The following is a 12,095-nucleotide window of genomic DNA, read 5'->3' on the forward strand; positions in this document are numbered from 1 at the left end:
AGAGGTGAAAATGGGGATGCTTACCTGCTTTGGGAACTAAGAAGTCTCGAGAGGGTCCTACAGTGTTTTTCTCGTACCAGTGGATTGCGGGGAGGAGGCTGGGAGCAGAGTTGTAGCTCCTCTACCCTCCTTTGCTAAATCCTGGATCCAGCCCTGTACGCTCATAATTAGTGCAAATTTTCAATTGTGAAAAATATGCAGAACCCATGAAGAAAGTAGTATTGTTATGTTCTGGTTTTCTATAACTCTGTCATACCAGCTTCTGACACACATTCTCTGGGAAGCAAACCAGTAGCTCTGGATTCACTGGATCATGAGATTTTTTTTCAGCTCAAGGTCCTACAGCAGCAGGAGGTTTTACATGTCATCTTGTGAGTGTACTGAAGCCCTAGGTGTCAAATAGACACCTATGAGCCCGTGGCCCCATTTCAGGTGCACAGGGTAAACTTCCTTGCCAAAAGGGGGAGATAGAGAGAAGCTGAGGATGGGGGTTGCTTGCTTGACTCAGCATGGAGGCAAAGCAGAGAAAAACTCTCAGCCCTTCTCAATCAAGGCCTTCATTTCAGATGCATTCACCAGCTGAAATAACTGATCAGCTGAAGGAGGTATTGGAATAAAAGATTATATTGGCTGACACAGGTCAATACATCACAGGGGAGCGGGAGGAAATGCTAAATTTAAACCCTTTTAAGAATGACTGTGTCTTAGTTTCTGAGTTTTCTAATCTGCCCTGGATTTTCATTCAGGCTTGTTAAAACTGAGTCAGTTTCCAGTTTTCACATGGTCAAGGGGTCCAACACTGCTTAACTGAGCCAAGCTTCGCGGCACATTGCCCAGACCCAACTTGGCTCAGCTTTGCTAGACAGCCCCTACCAGCTGCTTCTCTAGAGCATAGTGACCCATCTCTTGCCTGCAAGAAAGAAGGTCCTCTATATGCCTATCAAACAGAAGTCTGTTGAATCTTCAGTCATCTGCCTCTTAAAATGTAAGATCTTCACTGCTGTGTTGGTTTACGCCAAGTCTGTTGAGAGTGACATGCCCATCCCTGCTGCGTTTCATGACTGTAAGGAGGAGCAGGATCCAAAGGACAGGGAGGCTCCCTCTTGCATAATAATATATGGTTGCATCCCAGCAGTCTGTCCTAGCAAATGCTGTAAACTGGGTACGAGAGACTTGAGCAGTTGGTCCAGTTTCATGCTGAAGTAATGAGCTGAAAATGTCATAACGGGTTCTTTGGCAGAGGCACCAGAAGTGATCATCTGTTCAGAAGCATCTTTCTGAGGTCTAAATTTCCCCTACTAAATATTTTAAGCACTGAGGGAAAAATAAAAATGTGCTTAATTAGTGACTGACTTGGCACAGCACCAGCTGAGTGATTGAGAGTGTGGGGCATGCTGTGGACAGAGAAGGAACCCAGAGAGCCATGCATACAGACGAGGCAAAGCCATGCAGTCGGCAGCAGATTCTGAGCAGCTCCGGTGTGCAGCTACCCAGGAGCAGATTAAGTCAGGCTTCCATCACTCAATAAGGCCAGGTGGGTTTCCCAAGTTACGTCACATAATTTAACCCATGGTTTTCTAACCCCCTGCAATCTACATGTAGAACAAGGTTTTGAATACCCACATAAACATCATCCTCATACTACGTGGTAGATGCACTTTGTGGTCACAAACAACTGAATTCAGGATGATCTGCTCCAAATATGAAGATATTTATAATTAAAGCAGAGTCTCCATAAATTGCAGGAGGGTTTTATATTGTCTCCAGCTTAGCCACAAGGAAGTAGTGTCCTCCATGTTTGAATGGATCTGACATGACCTTGCTAGCTGAGTCTACACACAGAGTTTTTCTAATTTCCAGATAGGGCACAACAATATAAAAATAAAAATAGTGTTCATGAGCCAACCCAAGCGTTACTATGTTTGTCTGTCACTGGTGGGATACTACACTAATGCTAGAGACATTGAAAAAAGCAGTCTAAGTATACCTTACAGTCTAATTACAATGGCATAATTTTATCTACCCTGGTTTTTTCCTGTCTCTGGTAAGGATTCTCTTTAAACTTATCAATGTTAAACTTTTTTTTTAATTGACCTCACTTTAGTGTGCTAAATAAAATAAACTATTTGTAAATGTACATCAGGCCACTACCCATTTCCTTGCTCAGTCAATGCTAGTCATCATTTTCTCAGGATTTTCTTTTTATTCACATGACAAAAAGATGCTTAAAAGTGATAAATGACTTTGTATTTCTTACTCTCTGTGCATTTCCTTTATAGTCTTTTTTCTTTTTCCAAAAATGGAACATAAAAGTGTAATAAAAAGAGATACTTTGTTTTCTCTTACCTTGTTACTCTATTGAGAGCAGTAATAAAGTCATTGTGAGTGATAAAACATGAAAAATTACCAAAATATACTGTAAATACTGTTCAGACAAAATAAAACAAAAAAAAGTGTACCAAACTTACTGATGAGTCATAAAACCCACAAGTTAACATAAGCAGAAGTTGGGTACAGCTTACCAACTGCTGAGAAAGATGTAACTACTAACCCATAGCCACACACATTTTATTTTAAAGCCAAGAACCGCCCCAAAAAATCTGTTTCTAATTTTACACAAAACCCTTGAAATTTGGCACACGTTTGAAAAATGCATAAAAAATAAGTCTGACTAAGGTTTGGCCTCTGAAATCAGACACTGCCTTTTCAAACTCCTTTCTTAGATCTGCTGACCGACTCACAAAGAGAGAATTTGCATTGTTTTGGACTATATCTGGAAAAATGAAGGTCTGTACACAAACTGAATTCAGCCTTTAAATACTGAATTTGTCAGTCTAAACTTTCTGTTGTTGCATAAGGCCAGGCTCTGGTCTGTAAGTTTTTGCTTCAGACAAAAAGAAAGACAGTTTCAAATATGATGCAGGAGTTCTGTCTTCATTTCTTGAATCGGTGTCAGTAATCAAATAGGAAAAGGATATTCTTGCTTTTGGGGAGGGGGTTTCTGGTTACATGTCAAGCTATGAACTAACTACTTCATATTATTGAAGTAGATGATGATTATTGCTTGTTTCTGTCCTGCAGACTCGGCTAAAAGTCATATTTGGAGTGATCTTATGCCTTGTTCTTTCCTTATTCATCATGGGTATTATACTACTTCCATCAAGAGGTAAGGGGATGTTGTTTTAAAAGTTTGGTAGAGTCGTTTTAAATATTTATAAGATTGCTTACAAAACTTTTTTCAGGATTGTCTCCTTGGTATTGTTATGGCTAAGGGAATCTTGTACTGACAGGTAAGGTTCCTGGAGAGAGAGGAACATGCTAGGAGTTCTTTCAAGTAAAAATAACCTGACTTAACTTTATTGTGCATGACAAATAATATGCTTTGACAGGCCTGCAAAAGTAATTCTTATAATCCATCATAGCCATGTTACTTGTATCATTTGCCTTTGGGGTAATGACACTCTCATGATCTGTTAGTCACTAGCTTTGACTATGGTGAACTTGTATTAGGTAAATAATAATTGTAAAAGATATTTTTCAAATCAATTTCCAGTTGATTGCTTTTAGGGAGGAGGGTAGGAGTGAACAATTTGTGAATATTTACAAATATATATTGATATAACAACAGTTGTTAATAAAACATTAGTTAATAGATTGCTTCAGTAGTTTACCAGCAACTGAATAACAGCTTGTCTGATACACCAAGAGCTTTTTTGAGCCTGTTTCAGGGAAGGAGCAGGTCTTAGATTGCCACAGTGCTTTATTAAAAACATTTTGTATGACATTTGGAATAGGCATGGTCTTAAGTGATACTGAAGTGGCACTGGCTTGATAGCCCAGAGAAGTTTTCCATGCGAGAGAGCTCAATGAAGCGCTCTAATATAGGTATTTACATAACCCCTTTACCATAGCAGCTGAGTTAAGTGCCTCCCAAAGAGTTAAAAATGGAAATAGCAGTGAAAGCCTGTCTTTTCTTTATTCCCAACCTAACAGGAAACTAGCTTTACTATTTTACAGGATGTTTTGCTGGTTTGGTTTGTTTGTTTGGGAGCTGGGGTTTTAACTCACTGACAGGAGTAAAATAAGAAATGAGTTTTTCATTCAGCCTCAGCAGTAATGAAGTCCATTAGTTTCTTATGTCTAGATAATCCCTAGCTATTGTGAATGTTATTTCTCCTGCACTTATGGCTGACAGTTTCATTATTTCTGTGGAATGAAGCAGCATAAGGCCTTGGGGTTATGAAGGGAGAGGGAATTTCTCAGGTAGTAAGAACCAAGTGTGTCTACACGTGCACTTTAATGGGCATTAACCTATTTTAATGCATATTAAAGTGCCACTAAAATGTGCTATTTAGTTAATACGCATTAAAATAGGCTAATGCGCATTAAGTGTCACTTAAAAAAACTATGCTCTTTAGTTAATGCACATTAAGACAGGCAAATGTGCATTTTCTTAGTACCTCACAATGGAGGGTGCCTAAACACGAGCAGAGATCATGTCCCAACTTGTAATTCCACTGTGTTGATTAATTGAGTCTGCTGAAGCATGGCAATTAGCGCACTCCAGAAGTCTCCCACATCTTGTGTATCAGCAGCCCCACACTTCAAAATGGCAACAGGGGTGTTTTATCTAAAGCTTGTTCAACAAGCTTTAGATAAAGTGCCCCCACTGACAATTTGAAGCACAGGGACACTGATACACGAGACACTCTAGGCACTTGGCTCTTGGAGTTGCTCTAATTAGAGTGCCCTCCCCGACTCCCAGAACACATATATAAATGCCTGGAGAGGTACTAGATTGAATGCGCATTAACTAAAGCTCATTAATGCACATGTAGACATGCCATGCCGATGAGGGGATTTGAATATCAGAACTGAGACTTCTGTCTGGATTTATGTCCATTGAGGAGCCGTTGCTAAGTGTGAAGCTCTGAAGTGATGTGTTTGTAGTAATCTGTGTTGCAAAACAGGTGAGCTGCTACGTTTTAGCTAGTTTGAGCAGTGTCAAGGTGTGACTTTTCATTCCTGAATAGGAGTTGTAATAACCCATCTTAGCAGTCACAAAGATGTAGTTTACAGGTCTGTGATAGGACTGGGCCGAATTATTTGAATTACAAATGGGAATGGATGTGTTTTGCCGCTCTGCTCTTCAGAGGTCCAGTAATAATGAAAAGTACAGAATGTCCCCAAGAATGAGAAGCAGTTTAGCAGTCTGACAGCAATTAACTCAGAAGGTGCAGGATGTTGGCCAGCTTTAGCCATTCCTCTTCATCCAGGTACTGATTCCCAGCTGCAGAAGAACCTGAGAGAAAAGGCAGTTTTTACTTGCTATAAAGACCATGTAGAGCGGTAATGGCTCCCTGTGTGACCTCTGCTGTCTCACCAGTGCTCTGAAAAGCTTCACACACAGATGTTTAAATGTCATATTTTGGAATAATAATATGGCCATGATAATCTGAGCAGAACACCAGTATGGCGTGTTTTTAATCTTAGTGTTTAATCTTCATTTTGGAGTTCTCTTTTTTAATCTCACAGACCAGGGATGAAACTGTAGGACAGATGTTTGACCCACAAATTGCATCTTGAGACAAAATGTGCAATCTGTAGAGATTGCACACAATACTTATGACCATGTATTGTCACAGTTACCTTTGTACATAAAACAATATTTAAATGCATCAATAGCTAGCTGTCATTACCGTTTAAAATGTAGAGCAGATGTCAAGGGTAGAGGCCTTGTAACATGCTGTAGAGCGCACTGTTGTGATGACTTGATGTTATTGGCCCAAAGAATGACTACAGAAGGCAGAAGGCCTATAGCAGTGATTCTCTACCTTTCTCAAACTCAAGGGACCCCTCGTTAGACTCTAGACATCACTCAGAAAATGCCAACTCTTAGGTTTGGGGGTTTTTTTAACTAGAGAAAAATAATAAAGCAATTCTTCTGTTGCAGATAACTCAGAGAGATACCAATAGGTGCTTTTAACAATATGGATTTCTTTTTGGAATCTCTGGGCTTCTCTCATGAATCATGTTTGCACATCTAAGAGTACTAACGTTGTGTGGCATCCTTTGAAATAATCTCAAAACACCCCAAGGTGTCACAGCATCCTGGTTGAGAATTGCTGGCCTACAGAGATTTAAAATTAAGGCAGTATGCTGTGAAGTAAAAAGGGCAGTGTTCAGAGTCAGGAGCCTTTGGTTTCTACTCTTTGCTCTGCTCCTCATTTCTTGGGTAGGTCACTTCACAACTGTTCCCCATTTCTCTAGCTAAGCAATGGGAATAACACTTACCTAATTTGGATAGATGTTGTGAGGATTAGTTATTTGATGTTTTTATGGTACTATAAACATGTGAAGCATTCTTAAATGCTACCATATATTTAAATCAGTGGTTCTCAACCTCTTTAGACTTGAGGCACCCCTCATGAGACCTGAGACGCTCCTCAGAGAAAGCTAGCTCTTAGTTTTCACTCATTTTTTTGACTATGGAAAAAATATTAGAGCATTTTTTCTGTTGAAAAGAACTCAGGAAGACCACAACAGAAAGAAAGTTTTTTAATAATATGAATTTCTGTTTGAAAGCTCTGGGTTGGTCTTGTAAATAACATTTCCAAACCTAACAATAATGACATTCTGTGGCACCCTGCAGCATCCTTGAAAGATGCTGCAGACACCTCAAGAGACTGATTGACACACATTGTTTTCAACACTGGAGAAACTAAAATTAGGTTTGGTAAAATTTAATTTGATTTTAGAAATTTGGACCTGAGCAGATCTGGCCCAGAAACAGAATCTAACATGAGGACATGAAGGGAAGTAAAGAATATAGAAAGACTAGAAAGATGAGGAGTAAATGAAGACACATTATTTCTTTGTGGAACACAATTTCAAATTATAGAAATGATCTTTGGTTATAGAAAAGGAGTTAGAAAAATGCAAATAATTAAAGCTGCCTCTCTAATTAAATCATTTATGTGTATCTTCAGTTGCTTAGAAATAACCACTCAAATGAATAAGTAATCAAGTGAGAAACACTTCCATTCAGCTTTCTTGAAGTGGGATGCTAGAAATTAAAGTAGAAATGGACATGTCATTTTGCAATTCATTGGCACTTGCACTAACTCATCAGACTTGAAAGGAACATGGTTAACAAAATCCTTAAAATTTTAGCTCATGTGAAAATGAAGACGATAGGACATAATAAACTTAACAGTGATATTGTATATATGTTTAGAAAAAAAATCTCCTTCAGATTCTTTACTGACTTTTAACAAATGCAAAAACCATACAAGGCTTTTGCCTTATTACAGAATCACATAGGACTTCAGGTTTTGGCCCCTAGAAAACACAGTGGTGACAATAAGTCTTAATAATGGGTTTATAACCATGATAAAAACAGAATCCAAATGGAAAATTTAAACTAAAAATATAAGGCATTAAAGAGAGGCAAGGATTTCTTAGGGTGGTATCTTTTATTGGACCAACTGTGTAGTCAGAATATAGCTAGGCAAGCTTTTAAAAGCAAGACATTCTTCCTTCAGGTCACTCTTACGTAACCATATTAAAAACATTTTAAATATCGATTTATTTACTATGGGGAAGTGATGTAAAATTTTATTCTTCTTGGAAATCATTTAAAACTAATGAGAATTCGTAATTGTTTGTTTCTCCTCTCTTCTCAGTAAAATCCTATCATGTTTTAGTCAAAGGGGATTAACTTTTTATAAACTTCTAGATATTTTCTGAGCTTTATTACGACTCACAGAGTTTTTGGTACTGGTATGTTTTTGACTGTGGATTGGCATTCACTTTATTAGGTCTGACAGTTTTCTTCTGCACTAGTGCAGACAAAACCAGTGTCACCAGTCAACCTGACATGTGTATTCTCCAGTAAGTAATAGCTACTTAGCAGAAAAGCCATGCACAAAGTACCCCATAAAAGTAAATACAGAGAAAAGTTTTGCAGGAAGCGAATATCTAGCTTCAACAGAGAGACGAGCCTGTAATAAGGCAAAATGTAAAACTCCAGTGTAGAAACTCATGTCAATTGGATTATCTTTGTTTGTGAGATCTGAAGCAAGAAAAACATAAATAAATAAAACCAGGATGAAGTAAGAGAAATGTTCTCTGTGCTGCCTCATTGAAAGCCATGGCAAAATTCCCATTGATTTCACTGGAAGCAGAATAAGTCCAGGAGATTCCAGAAACTGGAGAGCTGCTAATTAAGGCGTTGAGCTGAGTTGTCCTTATCATAAAGCTTCTCTTCCCAGCGTGTGGGTAGAGGTGGAGCATTGAGCTGGGGCTGCACCAGGTAGGCATCGGTGCTAAGAGCAGCACTAAGGCAAAATTTGGGGTGGCTGCAACCCCCTCCATAGCCACCATACCGAGCCCAGCCCCCACTGAGAACAGCTCAGTTCAACCCAGGCTCCAGGCCGCAGCTGCAGTCTGCCTGCCCCGCCCTGTGCAGATTTGGGGGCACATGCCCCACCATGCCCTCCTGGGGTGTGTGCAGCTGTCAAAGCTGCCCCCCCCCCCCCAATGAGCCATGGCTCTGTCCCACGCCCTGCCCTGGCTGGGCAGCGCTTACCCCTGCCCCCATCCTCACCACGGGGGGCATTGATCTGCGCCCCCCATGTCCCTTCTTCCCCCCCTCCCCTTCCACCACAATGGACTTACCAGCTGCATGCAGCTGTACTGGAAATTGGATCGGTATCAGTCGATATGCCTCCTTAAAAATGGGCTATCGGTATCGGCCCCCAAAATCTCTATCAGAGCAACCCTCGTTTTTGTTTTTCAGAAATTTGCCATGAAAAGTCTCATATTCCTTAGCTTGGCATTTAAGTATTACTGTCTGCCCATTCAGACTATATGACTGGAAGAGTCACTCAATTTGTTTTCACTTTTAAAAAATATTAAACATAAATAGCCACAAGTTTGTGCATTGTTTTTATAACAAAAGTATCTTGAATAGGCAGTTTGTAACTCAGGGACTGGCTTGAAAATTAAACTTGGGGTCTTTGAGAGAAGTTAATTGCAGCAGGTTGTAACAAAGTATTAGAAAAGCTATCTCTCTTCCAAAATCATTATAAATTGGGTTTTGCAACAGTGAATGAGTAAACAAATAGTTGTTCCTCATGCTGTACTTGTCCTGGCTTGGCTGGCTAACAAAAACAACTCTTCTGCCTGAACTGCTAAAGAATCTTGCTTGGAACTAAGTGACTGGAGATGTAAAGCTCAGAGCTAACTCTCCCCTCCCTGTTCACTGCACACACAGTCAAATTGCAGCCCAGCCTCTGCTTCCAGCTCAACCCCTTTTCCCAAGACAGTAGTTACACAGCAAGTATTAACAAGGCCCACTCCCCTACTATCTGGCAGCTCATTTGTATTGTTCAGTTCAGTCTTGTCTCCTCCTTAACTTCTGGGGTGACTCATTTCTGAATGCTTCAGTTCCACAAAGCCCATCCAGCCATTTCCCTGTCTGTGTGGGAGCTCAATGCTGTTGCAATTAATATCAGTAAGCCAACTCAATTCTCAGCTCCAGCACTGGCAAGCAAAATCATGGACAATGGTATTACTCAGTATTTTTCATCTTACTATAGGCGAACAGGCCTTTCCCAGGTTGGAAATGATGCACTTCAGGTATATTGTAGAGGAAAATGGAGAGTACATCACTGAGTACCATTCAGAAACATTTATGGATATACATAGCCTGTTTGGGAGAAGTAATGTGGCAGCAGTCATGACTGTGGAGCGGAATCAGAAAGATGAAGTTAGGGGAGAAGAACCAATCTTTTACCATTCACTTAATGTTTGAAATTCAGTTTGTTAGATCCTTGAAATTTTCCTTTATCTATTGTCCTCTGTGAATTTGTCTCTTGCTTCTTGTGACTACCCTAATAAACAAGTACAGGTGATTATGGCTTTTCAAGTCTTATGTCCATCTCTTAACAATTGTTAGAAGAACACTGAAAAGCTTGTGAGGAAAAGATTGGATACTTATAGGGACTTTTATGGCATAGAGTATTTTACCTTTAGGTTGGTGGTGACTTAAATGCTCTTTGGTGGCATATATTTAAAAATACTAGTCATCCTGCACAAGTCCATGAGACGCATGCCCATTTTAAACCTGGAAAGTATAACAAAGAGGGTTTCCATTGCCATTGGTACCTAAGGCCATCCCTGTGTATATGAAATGAATCAATCTCAGTCAAGTTCTTATTTATATATTCCTAGAGGCAGCTTCTCCAAAAATTTGAAGGATATTGTCAGTTCAGTGCTAGGAAGCTGTCGCTTGACAGATTCTGCAGTGCCTGATCTATGAATAAATAGAATACTGCATTCACAGGGCTAATCACTAATACTAAATTCATGAAAAAAGGGAGAAGAGACTCTCAGCTAGAAAGGACTGCTGATCCACACAAAGTTTTTAATAACAACCATCTTTCTTGTATCTACAGTTTCCAACCCAGATGAGAGTCCTAGGGCTCTTACATTACAGGATTATTTGAATGGAAATTTTCAGTATAAAACATTTTCTCCATACTGGGTTTCAGGTAAGTGAAGACTTCTTTTTCTTTTTCTTTTTTCTTTTGATGGGAGTTCATACAACCTTTTTTATGCATGTTTCCTGGACAGTTTACACAGAATCAGGAAAGTTACTTTTTCTTTAGCTGTTGCAACTGCTGTATTAATGGTACAGAATCACAGCTGAGTCTAACTCTTCCATGGCAGTGATTCGAGAAAGCTGAAGTATCTACTCCTGTGGCAAAAAGAGTGTTCTGAATCATTAATCAATTTATAGGGGCTCCATTGTCTTGTTACTCTGTTAGAAGCACCTGAGTTGTCATCCATCCTTTAAGGAATCTGCTTTCTTTCCTTCTTGGTTTTTGCTGAACATTTATTATTTCCATGGGCACTTCGTAAGTAGCCGTTTCTGGATGGCTCAGCTCTGCTGTTGCTGTTCACATTGGCTAGTATATTACCCTAAAAGCAGTCCTATATTCTATGCTCTTATAGGAGTTCCTTTGAATGAAGTCAATTTGCTCAGACTTTGCTTAAGAGTTAAAAGATTTGGCTCAGAGAAAATTCTTGATTAAATGTATATGTGAAGTTAAGTATTATTAAGGACATGTGGCTGAAGTACCTGTAAGTAATGATGTTCCTAGTAGATACATCAAGAAAACACACTGGGTTGTTGTTAACTTGAATACTGTAGTAACATGTAAAGATCTCATTCATTTTGAGGCCCATTGTGCTAGGCGCTACACCTGTGCTTGCTTCTCTGTGTTGGTGTTAGCAGTTACTCTCACCCAGGAAAAAAGGCATGAACCATGGAGCTGGGTCACAACAGATAAAGGCATAAAAACCATTCTAAATACATAATGTGCTTCCAGGTCAGCTATAGCCATAATTTTAGAATTAATCTGTATTCTCATAATATCTTTCCTACAGTAATTACAATTTTATGATTGGCCATTTGTGGTGCTATGAAGGAACCTATGTAGCTCATTCTAAGACAGTGTTCATTCATTTTGGAAGCCTCTTATTAGATTCCTATGTATCATTATAGAAATAACTTGCCAGGAAATAATACGCATCATTTTTTGGATCTAAAATAATACCTTTTAGTTAAAGCATAAGGTCCAAGTTGTTTAAGATCTTTAACATCTAAATCTGTAATTCAATTCCCTGATTATTTTTTTGATTTCTTAGTTTTATTTACAGTGATAAATGCTTTTAAATAATTTTAATATTGTGAATCTTTTCATAGGTTTTCCATCTGGCTTTTTTTTCCATAACCATTATCTACTAGGAAGGGAAATTGTTGATCAGCTTCTGAAGGGGATGGAGATCGCCACAACTTTTTCTTTGGATGTTAATGTCACAGAGTTATCACAGAGCTGATTATCACAGAGCTGCTCATGGAATGAGCACTGAGCTAGATCTGATTACTCACAAAGTTTTCTTACGTGTATGGAGGAGCTCTATCTAATTCAGGAAGTCTACGGGCCAACCAGGGCAAGGTGCTCCTAGACTTGGTTCTGGCAAAAAGGGACGATCTAGTGAGCAACCTGAGGATCGAAGGGAAACTG

The 12,095-nt window shown here is 39.3% G+C and overlaps 1 protein-coding gene across 1 annotated transcript in view; it reads left to right on the plus strand.

Moving 5' to 3' along the window:
• Nucleotides 1-2,540: 2,540 nt before the first annotated feature.
• Nucleotides 2,541-12,095, plus strand: part of FAP (fibroblast activation protein alpha) — a 59,711-nt gene continuing 50,156 nt past the window's right edge. Inside the window, exons 1-3 of the mRNA XM_006037449.3 lie at nucleotides 2,541-2,787; nucleotides 3,082-3,166; nucleotides 10,461-10,556. Of these exons, the coding sequence (XP_006037511.1) occupies nucleotides 2,782-2,787; nucleotides 3,082-3,166; nucleotides 10,461-10,556 (187 nt within the window). The 5' untranslated portion in view covers nucleotides 2,541-2,781. The remainder of the gene's footprint in view (nucleotides 2,788-3,081; nucleotides 3,167-10,460; nucleotides 10,557-12,095) is intronic.

This window comes from Alligator sinensis, unplaced genomic scaffold (genome assembly GCF_000455745.1).
Source record: "Alligator sinensis unplaced genomic scaffold, ASM45574v1 scaffold1779_1, whole genome shotgun sequence".
Lineage (NCBI taxonomy): Eukaryota > Metazoa > Chordata > Crocodylia > Alligatoridae > Alligator > Alligator sinensis.